We start from the raw sequence: 17,188 nt of genomic DNA on the forward strand, positions 1-17,188 counted from the left end.
ACAAAGTGAGACAGGAAGACACGTAATTAGTAGACATGTCTAGGCCTGGGGTGGGATGGGTGCCATGGGGAAGAGTAGTTCTAGACTTTATCTAGAACTAATGAGGTAATGGAGTGGTGAAGAAAAGCATTCCATTTAACGCTATTGCACTTATAATAGCTGTGGTCCGAGCCCCAAACAATGCAAGTTCAGGGTGCCTACAGCTCAAAGTGGCTGAACTGAGGGTGTGGGGAAGGGTGGGCATGCAATCAGATTTCCAATCTGAAGAGTCCCAGGTATTTAAACAAGAGCCACTGGCACTCTTGGTCAGCCCCAAGCAGAGCACTCTAGTGGGTTCTAGGACCCCAGCTACACTCTACCTGTATGAAGACACTCGGGCTGTCCAAACGTTGCTGCCTTCATAGTACATTGGGAAGCAGAGATTGATGGACCCAAGTAGAGGGACTGAACCCTCAAGCACCTTTGCTAGCAAGGGGCTCTCTAAGATATGTGTAAGTGATCAGGAGCAGGGAGCGAGCAGTAAAATATCTAACAACACTTCTAACTAGTGATGGGTCTAGATCAGGGTCAGCAAACTACAGCCCACAAGCCAAAACCAGCCTGAGCCTATTTCTGTGCAGCCCTTTAGCTAAGAATGGTTTCAAAAAAAGGAAAAGACAACTAATATTTTGTGACATGTGAAAAGTATGTGAAATTCACATTTCAGTGTCCCTAAATAAAGTCTTATGGGAATATAGTCATACTCATTCATTTATTATTATCTATGGCTGCTTTCACAAGAGCAGAGTTGAGCAAACGCGGCCAGCAACAAGGTACTGCAGCAAAGCTGAAATTATTTATTATCTGGCCCTTTATAGAAGAAGTTTGCCAATCCCTGGGTTAGTCAAAAGACCCTATAAATCTGACCATGTGGTCAGACAACTGACAAATGAGCTTCAGTGGGAACAAGTGCAAAGTAATGCACTTTGGGATAAAAATATCCAAACTATTTATAAAATGAAGACAGGGCTCTGAGCTATGAGGCCACAACTCAGAACCTAAGCACAAGTGGGAGGACTAAGGGCAGCAACAGTAATACTAAGTGAATTTCCTGCCCTAGATGATAAAAATCAACACAATGGATAGAGTTGGTTATCTGAAGACTTTAACAGATGGGGGCCTGGGGAATGATTTCAGAAAGACTAAACTAAAATTCAACTGAGAAGAAAGCTTATGTTACTTTTCACTTTCATTTAAAAATTACATATAGATATTGACAAGGGAACAGAAAGCGAGCTGAGGACAAAGCAGAAGCTGACACCCCACAACCACGCCCCCCCCCAAATGGGATATATGTGACATTCCTCAGGCACTCCTGGCTTTCCTAAAGGAAAAACAAATAGTTAACTTACAGAGATCACAATCCTGCAAGACAAGAGTCTTCCTCAGTTTACAAATGTCTTAGCAATTTACAAGAACAAAGCATTTGTATCAATAACCTAGGTTCCGGAAGGAAATGTAGATACAATTAAATGTCCTTATAACCTGCAGCCCATTGAACAGATATTTGAAGTGGGCAGAGTGTAATGTTCCTCCAAGAAGCTCCCAACTACCTTAATGCTAATGCCTTGCTAGAAGGGAAAAACAACCTTACCTTGACAATGGCAAGACCTCCCAGTACCTCGTAGGTCCTCTTTAGCATATGAAAGTTCTTTTGAATATCTTCCTTTTCCTCAGCTCCCCCAATCCCATAGTATATAATCAGCCACGGCTCACAACCCCAGTGCAGTAGCTCTTTCTGCCCACGGGTCCTGTCCCCGTGCTTTAATAAACCACCTTTTTACACCAAAGATGTCTCAAGAATTCTTTCTTGGCCATCAGCTCCGGACTCGCCCCAACAAACCTTGCCTATATTCCAAAACCACATCAGATATCAACAGTCTGTATGTAATCTAGGGGAAATTAGTAATGAAATATTAAAATGTATGCTGTGTATACAGGACTAATCTGGGATGGGCTATCATCTAGACTTTATTTTATTCAATTCTATAGTTCAGTGCCTACTGTAGTGACTGGCATATGATAAACACTCAAATCATATTTGTGGAAGGCAGGAAGGCAGGAAAGGAAGAAAGAAGGGAAGAGGAGAGGGAGGAGGGAAAGAAGGAGGAAAATTGGACAGAGTCTACAGGGTTTGAAAGCTGAACAGCGGTTAGCCAGACAAGAATGAGGAAGAACACCCCTGTAGGGAACCAGGAACACAAAAAGCCAAGAGAGGTCATGAGGCCTGTAAATAATGTCATTAAAACCCCCCAGTCACCTTTGTTCTAGCTGTAAGGTTACTTGGATTCTCAGATTCATTTGTCTTGTGAAGAGGGCATCACCAGGGCACTAAGAGAGTTGTAGCCCCAGGAGAATTAGGTAATCAACCTCACAGTAACTTCATCAGTCTCTGGGGGCATCTGGTATACCCTGATTTCCCCAGCCTCATCCTCAGGCACAGTGTCCATACCTGCAAAGCTACAGAACTGATTTGGGACCTCGGTGGCTCGAACAGGGCATGGTGTCTTGGGGCCCCTACCTGGGTGTGGCTGGCCTCCCTCTTGGACACCTATGACCTCTTCCATTTCACTGTGACAGGAATCACATCCAGAGAATTCCCGAGAACACCCAGCCCAGTGTGCTGCAGAGCCCGAAAGGAACAAGGTATCTTTCCCGGGGAAGATACTCTCCCTGCCCAGCAATATCATGGTTACAGACATCTATTCTTGCTACAAGGTAAACTCATCCCAGGACACTGAAAAGTCCCAGGTCTCGGGACTACCCTCCATCCCAAGTAAACCAGGACAGTTGGTCACCTGCCAGATGGGTTCCCCATTTACAATGGCCTTCTTATCCTGTTGTTCCCCAGACTCCACCTGGGTCGGCTCCAGAGTTTCTGCTACCATAAACCCACTGTAAAGTCCACTTTTAGGTAACAGGCTTGAGCAATGGAAACCTGAGTCAGGTAAAAGGGCCCACAGGGACCACCAGGCTGAATGCAAACAGGCCCATCAGGCAACCCACCTCCAAATAGCCATAAGCCCTAGCTGACAAAGGGGCTGCTTACAACAGGGCACAGGTACCGAAAAAGGAGAATTCTATGTTCCCATACCTCCTCACCTTCCCCCCTTAACTACAGTTCCCCACCACAGCACCCCGGGGCAGACAGTCTCTCCTTTGCTGTCCTGCCCATTTGTCTTCAATAAATTTCTATCTCCTTTGTTCTGCCACGGGTGAATTCTTTCACTGCCCTCACCCAATTGGTCGCCTCCACCCAATTGGGTCACCCCACACTCACCCAATTGGGTCGCCCCACACCCACCACTCAACATTCAGAGGGGCTCCTCTGGGTCAGGGGAGGGGACAGCATGGGCTGGGTGGGTCACTGGGAACAGGATTAAGATCAGAGACCAGGTGACAGAGCAGAAGGGGTTCCCAAGGAAACTCAGTGATGTGGGAAACAAAGGCAGGAGGAAATGTAGATAAAATTAAATGTCCTTATAACCTGCAGCCCATTGACAAATAGTTGAGGCAGGCGGAGTACAAAGTTCCTCCAGGAAGCTCCCAATTGTCTTCCTGTTAATGCCTTGCTAGAGGGGAAAACAACCTTAGTTTGACAATAGCCAGGCCTCAGGTATCCTGCGAGTCTTCTTTAGCATATGAAAGTCCTTTTGGACACCTCCCTTACTTTTACTTCCCCCAATCCCAAAGTATATAATCACAATCCCAGGGCGCCAGTCAGCAGCCGCAGCTCTTTCTGCCGCGGGTCCTGTCCCTGTGCTTTAATAAAATCACTTCTTTTGCACCAAAGACGTCTCAAGAGTTTTTTCTTGGAAAAAAAAAGAATTCTTTCTTGGCCGTCGGCTCCAGACCTTAACTTACATTCCAACACTACATCATCGGCTGCTGGAGAGTTGGTCGGTAAGACTCCTGTCTTTCATCTGTGTCTATGTGTTTCTGTACATACAAGGAAGATTAGACAGTACCTACTATCAGGAAAAACCCTCATCATTTCCTGTGTTTGGAGGTGAGGAACACCTCGAAGGCTGCCTTAAACCCTACTTGTAAGTGAGCAGAATGTGAGTTAGTAAAATGTAAATCACAAAAAGGAGGGTCAACTTTGTGGGTCAGTATAAAACAGCTGTAATAATTACAGTAATTTATATCTCATTACCATGTGGCATAGTGATTAGGAGGCATTATTGTGTCATGTAAATCATACACCAAGATCTTTGTGATTAGGGTACTAAATTCTGCTCGCTCTCGTGTGCTGCCATAGTTTAAAACCATTAGAGAGAATGCCTTAGTCGTGGGTTTTTTTGCTTCAGGGAATACAGGGAGTTAAATAGCAGGTGAATTTGCTACATTTGATTCTGGGAGGACCCATATAATGATACTTAAAAAAAGAATTAATGCCATCTTTATTTATAAAGGAATTCTGGGAAAAACTCAAAACACTTTGCAGATTTTAATCTAATTAATCCTCACAATAACCCCAGGAGGGAGTTCTTATACAATGGCCTTCATTGTTTGAAGCCACCACTTGTTAGAGGCCACAGAAGAGTCACTTTTTCTGCAGTTGCTTCTCTGTCTTGCTTTAATTCATAAACATTAGAGTGTTCTTGGAAATAAGTCTTGTATAAATATCAACTGAGTATTAGTGTATTAATCATCTCCAATCAGTATGAGACAGATTAATCTCACCACTAAGGATTTCTTGGAAACTACACACCAGCTTCAAGAAATACAAACATTTGTTTGAGGGGAATTTAATGTTATGAATGAACTCTATGATTAAAATATTTTTGCATATAAATCCGTGTGAATTTAATTTACAGCGCTTCTGCTCTGAGTACAATGTTAGGTGCCCTGGACACAAAAACAACTTAGTATACAAATGAAGTAATAGTAACAGTAATGTGTGTGGTTGTGATCTAGAGATCTAATGAAGTCAGAATATGCCCTTAACAAACCAAGGACTGGAGTTCAACTCTCCTGGGAAGGGACAGATACAAGTGGAGGATTTTTAACAATCAGCATTTGTCTGTACCCATGTTTTGCATTTTGGTTCAGACGGCGTGGTCTTTAATAAAGCTGTAAAGTAGGTAAGGGAATGTTTTCACATGCAAAATCTCATTGGATTCTTACAGTGTTCCTACGAAATAGGTAGGACAAACACTATTTTCCACTTTACAGACAGAAAATGAGTTCAGCAACAGTATGCTGCTAGGGGTCATAGCAAAAGGATGGCAAAATTAGAAGCCGAACGAGCTTCTCTTGTCTGTGATGAAGGATTCCCAAAGCATGTCCAAAGTCGCCCTTCCACCCTCACCTTCAAGCTCCCCGAGCCCAGCTGCCACCTCCAGACTGCAGGGCTGGTGTGCTTATACTCTAAACCCTTCCCAGCTCCTATTCCCTCTAATTTTAGCCAGACATGGTTAGAGAAATTCATCGGTACATTTACTTTAAAAACTAAGGGAAGATAAAAACAAAGGTGTGAAAACAATGAACTTGTTTAGTGTAGGTTTTGGCTCACAGGTTGGTTTGCCTGGCAGGATACATGGACTTGGCCCAGAGACCCTCTCCTTTATCTCCTCCCTGTCCAAGAAGGAAACTTGCCTGTCTTTGGGCAATTCTCTTAACTACTCTGTCCTTCTCCTCCCCTGGAAGAGGGGTTAAACTGAATTTCCAGCCTCTATGTTACCAGAGCAATCCATAAAAAGAAGAAATTATTACACTCTTTAGTTGTATATCACATCACCAACCCTTGTCCATATGTATCTGACAGCTTTCATCCCTTCCTGAAAAAGATAAGGGGGTCACATTCCAAAAACATTCTTTGGGAATCCTACAATCACCTATTTCAATGACGAAAGGAATTCTCAGGATGGGGAATATGCAACATTTGAGCCTGTCAATTAAGTGGCACCTTTTCCCATATTTCCATTTTTTAAAAAAATTTTTAAAGATTTTATTTATTTGAGAGAGAGAGAGATAGTGAGAGAGAGCAGAGCAGGAAGGAGGGGCAGAGAGAGAAGCAGGCTCCCCGCTGAACGGGGAGCCCAAGGCAGAGCTTGATCCCGGGACCCTGGGATCATGACCTGAGCCGAAGGCACATGCTTAACCAACTGAGCCACCCAGGTGCCCCCCCCATTTCCATTTTTAAAAACTTTAACACTTTTTCCCCTTCCTTTCCAAGAAGGATTTCACAGCATGATGCTGAAGTCTCATGAGGTACTGGCAAATCTTTGGCGTATGGAATAGAAATTTCTTCTAGCACACTCAAGGAATCTACTTTTCTGTAGATCATTCCATTTGTGTGTGGAAACAGACTGAGAGGATAATGTAGGCTAATGGCTGAGAGCATGAGTGGGGAGGAGAGGGAGAAGCAGGCTCCCTGGGATCATGACCGGAGCCGAAGGCAGACATAACCAACTGAGCCACCCAGGTGTCCCTCTACTTAAAAAATATTAATAGTTGGCATTGATGGAGTACTTACTATGTTCTAGGAGCTATATATGCTATGTTTTACATGCTTTACATACATGATCTCATTGAATCCTTACCATAGCCCTGGGAAGTGGGTACTCTCATCAAGCCCCTTTTATATAGGTAAGAAAATTGAAGCCCAAATTGGTCAAATGGTTTGCCAGAGATTATAGGACTAAATGGTGAAACCAGGATACACACACAACACAGACTTCAAGACCCATGCTTTGAATAATTAACTTCCTCATAGTGATACTATAAGGATTAAGTGAGCTGATATAAATCAGGTCCCCTGCGGAGGTGCTAGGCACATAAAAAAGCCTCAAGTAAATGTTAGCTGTGGTATTATTTTCAGCATTGTCATTTGTTCCCAGAAATGTCTGTGCCAGAAGACAGGTTTTGACATAGGATATTGTGGGGCTATTCTAGTTGACCACCAGAGATACGTGTCTTGTAAATGTCAGACATCTACCATTACCTAAACAATTTGTGTATTATGAGTTACCTGGTTAAGAGATGGGATAAATGGTTAGTAACTTTATCTATTTGCCTATGCAGAAAAGTTCTTCATACTGGAGAAGTATGAAGTCTCATAAAAGAATGGCATGCTGAGCAATAGCTAGCTGAATTGCAGGCAGTACCAGATTATAAATGGATTATGTTTCAAAAGTTCATTTGTCTATTGTTATAAATTCTGAATACATAGAAATACGGTTGCAAATGGTGGTTACATGCCAAGACTATTCACAGAAGTCTATTCGGCCCATTTTATTTATTTATTTTTTAAAGATTTTATTTATTAATTTGACAGAGAGGGAAACAGCGAGAGAGGGAACACAAGCAGGGGGAGTGGGAGAGGGAGAAGCAGGCTTCCTGCCAGGCAGGAGCCCTATGTGGGGCTCAATCCCAGGGTCCTGGGATCAGGGCCTGAGCCGAAGGCAGACACGTAATGACTGAGCCACCTCGGTGCCCCTATTCGGACCATTTTAAAGTTCAACGATAGAAATCATGCCACTAGCCCAAGGACAGGCCTAGGAACAAGGGCCCATGTGATAAAATAAAAACTGTATTTCCTGGTACAGAGGCAAGTTGAGATTGAGTGTATTAGTTATCTATTGCTTTGTAACAAATTATCCCCAAACTTACCATATTAAAACAATAAACGTCATTATCTCACAGTCTCTGTGCGTCATCTGGGAGCAGCTTAGTTGGGTGGTTCTGTTCAGGATCTCTCCTGGGATTTCAGTCAACATCTCCTGGGCTACAATCATCTGAAGATTTAACTGGGGCTGGAGCATCTGCTTCCAATATGGCTAATTCACATGGCCGTTGGCAGGAGGTGTCCATCTCTCATCACATGGGCTTTTCTTCGGGGCTGCTTGAGTTCCTCGTGACATGGTAACTCTGGCTTCCGCAGCACAAGTGATCCAAGAGAGAACAAGCAGGCAGCTGCAGTGCCTTTTATGACCTAGTCTTTTAAGTCATACACTGTCACTATTGTCATATTCTATTCATTGTAGGCCATATGGTATTCACTAAGAGAAGCTCACATTCAATGGGAGGGAGATTAAGCTCTACCTCTGCATGTGATGAGTATCAGAATTTGTGGACATACATTAAAATCACTATATAGTTTTTTGTTATCCTCCTATCACTCTGTCCAGATAGCCAGCGATATAAAATAGTAAAAAATTGGGATGCAGAACTGCAGCCCTTCCCAACAAAGCGTACCGTAAGTACCCAAAATAATCCATGTTCTGCCTCAACTTTTCTTGAAAACATCTATCCCCTTTCCTTGAATGGAATCCTATTTGAAGAATTTATACCAAAGAAAGAGCAATCACATTCCTGACATATTTGCTTTGTTCATTTGTATTTCTCATTAGCAGAATTTCGGGCAATATAACAAACTGAAATGAAAAACAACAAATAATTTACCTCTGAGTTGAATGGATTAAGATATTTGGGGTTAGGAGAGCAAGGCTCAGTAAGCACTCTCCCTTCAGCTGATAATGACCTGAGTGCTCTGGTTATTGAATACTCTAGGCAAGTCTGTCCTCCTCAGTCTTGGGAACCAAGGGATCTCTGATCCAGGTTTCCTAACCTGACTGCCATGGCGGCAGCTCTGTAGGAATATGGTGCACATTCAAAAGTGAGGGATTGCTGGGGAATCCAAAAGCAGTTGGTGCTCTGGCACCTGAGGCGTGCAAGATTCTAAAGTGCCATCTGAATCTTCAGAGGTAAATGACGTTCCATGTGACTTTCTCTTGTATATTTTGTGACTTGAAATTTGGTAACCCATGTAGACTATCGTCAAAATACAACATCCATTAACACAGGATAACTAGGAGTTTCACTACAATTCAACTCCCAAGTGTTAGCTCCCCTGACAGTGTTGCTGTTTTAAATCTTAAAATTTGAGTCTTAAACCCTTTTGAGAATATGATAAAAGCTAAGGGGCTTAACTCAAGAAAATACATATAAGGCACAGTATTTTGCACATGAGTTTAAGGCCTCCAGAAGCCCCTAAAACCCATCCAAGGAATCTCTTCGGACTTCAAGGGAGAAGGGGACTGGGGAGGCTTATTGCCATTCCATTTTACCATTACAACTTAGATCTAAATCAGAAACTACTATTCAGAACTTAATTATTTTAAATTTGGGTAACAGAACCAAAGGCCAAAACGGAAACCCCTACTAGATTTTGTGCTTGGGTTTAGTCCATGTTATAAATGGAGGCTACAGGAACATGGCAGCGAACACACACAGGACAACAGTAAATACAAAGCAGGACTTAGAACTGCTGACGACCATAAGCAGCCTTGCCCTCTCGAAGTTGACCTGACGGTGCATCAAATTTTGCCAACTTGCCAGAGAAGCATCAACTCAAGGAAAGCAAGCTGCTGGGTTTCTCACTTAGCAAGAAGGCGCTAAAATGGTTTTCTGCCGCGGATCTGCAACCAAGATCCTGACCCAAGATTCCTGAGGCCCTCGTTGGGTGGAGCGAGCTCGGGCAGCAACGCCCGGGGCGGGCGGGACCGTTCGAATCTACCCGCTTGGTCCGCAGGCCCCGGCTCCATCCGCTCATGCCTCTCCGCTGGGGAGGCGGCAGGGCTGCGCCGGACACGCCGGCATCCCTGTGAGTGCCCCTCGGGCAGAGACAGGCGCGCGGGGCTCCGCAGCCGGCACTGGGGCGACGGGCGGGGGATGCGGCGCGCGCCCCTGCCCCGCCCCTCCCGGGCGCCGCAGCCCTGCGCAGCGGGCCTGCGTGTGCTCATGCCGACCCCTCCTTCGCGCTCCTGGCCTGCGGCCGCTCCGGCGCACGCGCGCGGCCTCGCGCAGGGCGGGGAGAGGCGGCGGCCCCCGGCGCCCGGCCCCGAACCTGTCAGACCCGGGAAGCCGGCCTGGAGCTGCGGGCGCGGCAGGCGCGAGGACGGCCCCGCTCCCCGCGCGGCCCCGGCCCGAGCTGTGCGAGTCAGCCCCGCCGAGCCGGCCGGGGGCGGGGAGATGAGCGGCGGCCCCGCGGCAGCGCCCCAGGTAGACTCGCAGCCCCCTCGCGGAGCCCGGGCGCCTCCGGGCCGGCCTGGCGCCCCCGCCGCCCGGGGCTTCGGAACTTGTGGGCAGTGTTGGGGCGCCTTTAATTTATAACGTGTTAACGTGTTTCGTTTTGCACAGGATGGGGAGGGACGCGCGGCGGTGCCATCGGGAACTGGCGCTCCGGTGAAGTAGGAGCCGGCGCAGCCGCCGGCCGGCCGCCTGCACCGAGCCTTTCCGTGCCGCGGCGGCTCAGCCTCTGCCATGGCCGGATCCGGCGCGTGGAAGCGCCTCAAATCTCTGCTAAGGAAGGATGATGCGCCGCTGTTTTTAAATGACACCAGCGCCTTTGACTTCTCGGACGAGGTGGGGGACGAGGGGCTTTCTCGGTTTAACAAACTTCGAGTTGTGGTGGCCGATGATGGTTCTGAAATCCCAGAAAGGCCTATTAACGGGGCGCACCCGGCCCTGCAGGCCGACGACGATTCCTTACTGGACCAGGACTTAGCTTTGACCAACAGTCAGCTGAGTTTGAAGGTGGACCCCTGTGACAACTGCAGCAGACAGCGAGAGTTACTGAAGCAGAGAAAGGTGAAAACCAGATTGACCATTGCGGCCGTTCTTTACTTGCTTTTCATGATTGGAGAACTTGTAGGTGAGTTGTGTTGCCAACTCACTTTCCATTTACCTTGTCCCGAGGGTTGTTGTCAAGCTTTAGTTACACATGATTTGAGGTTTAAACTTTCTTTTCAGGAAGTTTGTTATTTATCAAGATACTGATCTCGTGATAGGAAAAGTCCACACGGTTCCAAAGTGCAGATCAACCCAAGTACGACATAAACTTTCAGAGAAAGCTTTGACTTTTTCTTCTCGTTCTCCAAACACTGTGACACATACTGTAAAGTTAAGTACATTAGCTTCATCGTATATCATGTAACTTCCTCTTTAAAAAATTCTGATAAAACACCAGGTTAGTTTTTGCATCATTTAAAATAGAAAGTGATCTAAACGTAGAATCATAAAATTTTACAATATTATATGACTTCCTGAACACCTGCTCTTCCTTCTTTTTCACACGTAAGGAATCTGAGGGCCCAGAGAGTGAAACAAGTTGTGAGGACACTTGGCTGGTTAGTGGAAGAGGCACATCTACAGTCCCAGGCTCCTTACTTTTTTCTCTACATTTGACTTAAGCGGTCTCTTCTTTGTTAGTATTTCCTTTTGTATTTATATCCAAGAGATTTGCAAAATTAAATACGACCTTTAAAGTTTTTCATTATACTAAGGATCTGAAAGGAACCAGAGGGCTCCCCCGGGGTTTATGAACTTGGTTTTTTATAGTATTTTTTAATATATTTTTTTTAAGATTTATTTATTTATCTGCTAGAGAGAGAGAGAGAGAGAGAGAGAGAGAGCGCACAAGCAGGGGGAGGGGCAGAGGCAGAGAGAGAAGCAGGCTCCCCGCTGAGCAAGGACTCATCCCAGGACCCTGAGATCATGACCCGAACGGAAGGCAGACGTTTAACGGACTGAGCCACCCAGGTGTCCCGTTTTATCACTTTTTGATAATTCAAGTAATACATTCTCACTATAAGATATATTCTTAGAGATTAATTTCACAGTCACATTAGTGTAACTGCTAACTTCTCTTAGTGACAGTTTACAAAGTGACATTAAAGCAGGGAGATAAATCTGCCATATTGTTTCTTAATAACCATTACGAGAACAGGTGGCAGTCCAGATTAAGATGCTGGCCAGAGGTTATATATAGGAAAATTATATACATTTCCTACCTCATTTTATACCTCTCCTCCCCAGTGCACACTTCAGCCATGCTGGCCTTCTTTGTCCCTATGACTCACAAAGCTCTTTCCTGTCCATAACGCCTTCAAACTGGCTGGTTCCTCTACCTCAGTGGCTTTCAAACTTTCTTGACCTCACTATAGAAAAAACTACACTTAACATTGTGACCTGGGTAGGCATGCATGCATACATATGTATGTTAAGTACACATACACACATATATGTGTGAATATATGTATAACTGAAACAAAAGTCTCCTTTCTTGTGATGCGTTCTAGTATTTTGTTTTTTCAATTATGGCCCGAGCCCACTTAATTGATTTCGTGTTCCACAGATCAGGGCCTGCCGTTGAAAAACACTGCTTAACCTGGAGTGCCTTTTCCCCAATCTTCTCTTGGCTGGTTTCTTGACATTCGTATCTTACCCCAAAAGATAACTCGGAGAGACCTTTTCTGACTGACTAAAGTAGATATCTCTCCTGTTCTCTCCCCAACTTTAAAAGCCCTCAGCATCTTGAGATTATCTTGTTTGTATATTCACTTGTTTAATATCTGTCTTCTTCCACTGAAGTATAAGCTGCATTCCCAGCATCTACAACAATGACTGGTACAGAATAGACATTCAATAAACTTCTGTTGAATTAATTTTTATTGTGATAGAGAATTATAAATGCTTAAGCTGTAAAGGAAGTAAAAGTGAAGTTGTGGCCAGGTAAGAAGGCATGGCCTCTACAGACTAAGATTCAATGACTTGCCCAAATTCACACAGCTAGAATATCAAGTCAGTAGGACTTAGTGATTCTTTTTTTTTTTTTTAAGATTTATTTATTTATTTGAGAGAGTGCGTGCTCATGCACACACACGAGGCGGGGAGCAGAGGGAGAGGAAGAAAAGCAAGACTCCCCACTGAGCAGGAAGCCCTGCGTTTCACTTTGCAGCTCCATCCCAGGACCCTGGGATCATGACCTAAGCTGAAGGCAGACGCTTAACTGACTGAGCTACGCAGGCGCCCCAGACTTAGGAATTCTTGAAGTTAATATTTTGTATTTGAAGTTAAAATCATATTAATCACAATTTTCCCCCTTAAAATTAGAGTTTATTTTACCTAAGTAAAAATTATTAAGATAAAATTGTCCTGACATACCATTTTTGAAATCTCTTATTTGGTAAATGTTGTTTTGTGAAAGCCACAATAAGTATTTTACTTAAAATACTGACTTTATTTTCAAAGATAAAAATCTTATGTTAAATAATACAAAAATACTAATACTTAGGATAAGCATTAACAAATATTCAGGGACGCCTGGGTGGCTCAGATGGTTAAGCGTCTGCCTTCGGCTCAGGTCATGATCCCAGGGTCCTGGGATCGAGCCCCACATCGGGCTCCCTGCTCGGTGGGAAGCCTGCTTCTCCCTCTGCCTCTCTCTCTGTCTCTTATGAATAAATAAATAAATAAAATCTTTTAAAAAAAATATTCAGAATATTACATAGAATTAAATTGTATATAGTACAGCATTTATTAAAGTGTATCAAAAGCAGTTAGAAATAAAGCGTCTTGTGTAGAAAGTATGGAGTAATTTAAAAAATGAAGTAATTTAAAGATCTGAAAGAGAATCTTGGCTTTGCCACCAACTTGCTTTGAGACTTTAGATCATTCAGCAAGTATTTTTTGAGTACTTTTACAAAGCCTACTATCTGGGGCACCTGGGTGGCTCAGTTGGTTAAGCGACTGCCTTCAGCTCAGGTCATGATCCTGGGGTGCCAGGATCGAGCCCTGCATCGGGCTCCCTGCTCGGCGAGGAGTCTCCTTCTCCCTCTGACCCTCCCCGCTCTCATGCTCTCTCTCTCTGTCTCATTCTCTCTCTCAAATAAATAAACTCTTTAAAAAAAAAAATAAGTAAATAAAACCTACTATCTGAAGCACTTAGTCTAATGGAGGGCACAGATGTTAAACAAATAAATAAATTTAAAATCCACATGGCCTTAAGTGTTATGAAGCAAAAGAACAAGGTACTATAAGACATAGTAACCAGTGGGACATAGTTTATGTATGAGCCAGGTATAGTTAAACCAAAAAAAAAAAAAAAAAAGATTTATTCAAGCAAAAGGAGTGGAGGAGTTTTCCAAGTGAAGAGAATAGCATGTACAAAGGTCCTAAAAACCTTCAATTCTTTAAAAGGACCTAAAAAGAAGGCAAGTTTCACTGGAATATAATAAGCAAGAGAGAAAGAGGCCAGAGGACCAATCAGGCCGGTTCTGATAGACCATATTATGAGTGTAGTTTTTAATTCTAAGTACAATGAAAAGCCAGTCAAGGCTTTTAAGTGGAGAGTAATATGATGGGATTTATGTTTTTAAAAGATTATTCTGGCCCTTATGTGGAGATGGATTGGAGGGTGCAAGAATGGAAGCAAGTAAACTATTGCAGAGGTCCAGAAAAGAAACAATTATGGCTTGGACTGGTGTGGATGGAGATTGAGAAATATTCTAGAGGTAACATTAACAAAATTGACTAATGGTTTAGATGTGGGGGTTGATTCTGAAGTTTCTCACCTAAGCAACTGAGTGTATGGAATTGTATGTCTTTTATTAGGCAGGGAGAAAATACAGAGCAGGATTTAGGCCTGGGCTCAAGGGTTGTTTTAGACAATGTTCATTATCACATGTATGTAAAATAGCCAGTAAAGATGTCTAGATATGAGTCTATAGTTCAGAAGAGAGGTCAAGTCAAGAGATACAGTGTGTAGTGCTATCAGAATGGAAAAAACCACCTACAGAGTCTGTTTTGAGGAACTCCAACTTTAGACGTCATGCAAAAGACAAACAGGTATTTCAGAATCTAAGAAAATAGAGTATTTCCAAGTGGAAATAAATAAGTTAAAGCTGCTGAGAGGTCTAATGAGATGAGAACTAAACTATTCTTTGGATTTAGTAATAGTCATTGATTAACAACTGCATTTTTATTGGGAGTGAAAAAGCTTGAAGAATGAATGCAAACAGACTTCCCAGTAAAGATGGCAAATGAACTCATGTATCTAAAGCCTCTCAAACTGAAATAAAGGGATTTTTAAATGTATATATATGTATATAGCCATATATCCATCCACATGTGGGTCTGTGTGTGTCCACATAGATGGGGAAAACTGGAGACAAGATAATAACAACATAACTTTGGGAAACTAGAAAGGAGATAGATAAAAGAAATAACTGACTTAATAGACCCAAGAAAGCCACCTCCTAAGCAGCAGTTGGGGAAAGCCAAGAATCAACTCAGTTTACACTAATTCGTCAGAAACACCTAGAGAATTTATTAAAACACAAATTGCTGGGTGAGAGCTTCTAATTAAGTAGGTCTGGGATAGGGCCTGAGAATTTGCATTTCTTACAAAGTTCACAGGGGATCCTGATACTGGGGACCATACTGAGAACTACTGCTCTTCAGAATCCTAAGTAGGCCCAGAATTGGTTGCACCTGGTACCCCTAGAAGTGTGGGTCAAGAGGAAGACTAAAATAAGGACACTAGTTAAATAGATATAATAATTACATAGATAGTATCCACAGAAATAAGAGATATGTACCTACAAGAATAGACTGCTTTAAAAAAGAAATTCAAGGTAAAGAGCTTTTGAACAATAAAAACAAAAAAATTTTGAACTCCATAAAAAAGTTATTAGATGAACTAAGGTAATCTCTCAGAGTAGAGCAAAAAGATAGAAATAGATAATAGGAGAAAAAACATAAGAAAATTAGTGTATCAATCCAAACTCCAAATAATAGGAATTTGGGAAATAGAGAAAACAGAAAAAAAGAAATTGTCAACAATATAGTTTAAGAAATTTCCCCAGAAGTGAAGTGTATACCTTTCCAGATAAAAAGAGTAAACAAAAACCCAGCAAATTGGGTGAAAATAAACCCATACCAAGGTACATGATTGTGAAATTTCAGAATACAGGGAGCACATTGTTATCTATTGCTTCAGGCAGCTGCAGTATTAAACAATTCCCTTGGATTGTTTTTTGACAAACATTCCTTAGGGTTTGCCTAAGGCAGATCCTAAGTCAAGTCAAAACAGCCTTGCTAGTGTGCTTTTCCCCAGGGAACTACCAGGCAGATCAAATAATGATAGTTCTTTGGGAATGGGGCTTGTAAGTTATCTCTAACCCTATTTTATTCCTTGCAGTGGCTGCCAGGCTGGTTTTCACTATGATTGTTGCCTGTTGGTTTTCAGGGCTACCATAGAGCGGGAGAGAGGGAGATGGGTCCAAGGCTACAGAATTTTCGATGTTCTTATAAAGATTCAGTTGTTTTCCTTGAATGAATACTATCTGTATCAGCCTTTGGTTAATTTCCAGAGTTCTAAAAAAAAAAGCTGATTTGGACCATTTTTGCCCAGGTTCTCATTACTTTCATAGAGGAGATGATTTTCAGAGGTCCTTACTCTGCTATTTTTTTGCTGATGATTATCAACACATGGCTCTTTAAGTTTAGGTTAACTAAAATTAAATAAAATAAATCCCTCAGTTGCATTATCCATATTTCAAATGCTCAAAAGCTGCATGTGACTAGTAGCTACTCTACTGGACAGCACAGATAGAACATTTCCATCATCTCCGAGACTTCCTGGACAGTACAGCTTTAAGGTATTACCCTTATTTTATAGATAAGGAAACTGAGGCTCAAAAGTATTAAGTAACTTGCTGAGGGAGTCTCAGAGAGTCCAAAACCCTCTTAGCCACCAACTTGTATTTTTCTCAGTGATTTCCAGCTCTTTAATGTCAAGGGAATATTAAAAGTGGCATTTGTATAGAGCACACTGGAGTAAATGGATGTGATTACAAGATCACCAGCTCAGTGACCTGCTGCTCTTGGCTCTGCACACTCATCCCAGAAAGAGGGGAACAACGGCTTCGCACACTTATATGTCATAATACCCTGAACATGAAGTTCATTGTAACAGTGATTCTCAAAGATACCAAGACCAGAAGCATCAACATCACCTTGGGAACATGTTAAAAATGGAAATTCTCAGGCCTCATCCAGCCCTCTGGAATTAGAAATTCTGGGAGTGGAGCAAATAATCTGTAGTTTAACAAATCTTCCAGGGGCGCCTGGGTGGCTCAGTTGGTTAAGCGACTGCCTTCGGCTCAGGTCATGATCCTGGAGTCCCTGGATCGAGTCCCGCATCGGGCCCCCTGCTCGGCAGGGAGTCTGCTTCTCCCTCTGATCCTCCCCCCTCTCATGTGCTCTCTCTCTCATTCTCTCTCTCTGAAATAAATAAACAAAATCTTTAAGAAAAAAAAACAAAAACAAAAAAAAAAAACAAAAACAAATCTTCCAGGTG

General features: G+C 43.1%; 2 protein-coding genes across 4 annotated transcripts in view; one reads left to right on the forward strand and one right to left on the reverse strand.

Moving 5' to 3' along the window:
* The window catches only part of LOC118521985 (large ribosomal subunit protein eL22-like), a 112,929-nt gene that overhangs the window by 50,016 nt on the left and 45,725 nt on the right, over positions 1-17,188 (reverse strand). The window lies entirely within an intron of this gene.
* The window catches only part of SLC30A4 (solute carrier family 30 member 4), a 28,044-nt gene continuing 20,683 nt past the window's right edge, over positions 9,828-17,188 (forward strand). For 2 of the 3 annotated variants that reach the window (XR_013450472.1, XM_078079403.1), the window contains exons 1-2: positions 9,828-10,047; positions 10,186-10,699. Coding sequence is in view for 2 of the 3 variants with exons in the window: in XM_078079403.1 (XP_077935529.1) it covers positions 10,309-10,699 (391 nt within the window). In the remaining variant the exon portion in view is untranslated. Of the gene's footprint in view, positions 10,048-10,131; positions 10,700-17,188 lie in introns of those variants that run through there. The other variant, XM_078079404.1, reaches the window with a different exon arrangement.

This window comes from Halichoerus grypus, chromosome 8 (genome assembly GCF_964656455.1).
Source record: "Halichoerus grypus chromosome 8, mHalGry1.hap1.1, whole genome shotgun sequence".
Taxonomy (NCBI): Eukaryota; Metazoa; Chordata; class Mammalia; order Carnivora; family Phocidae; genus Halichoerus; species Halichoerus grypus.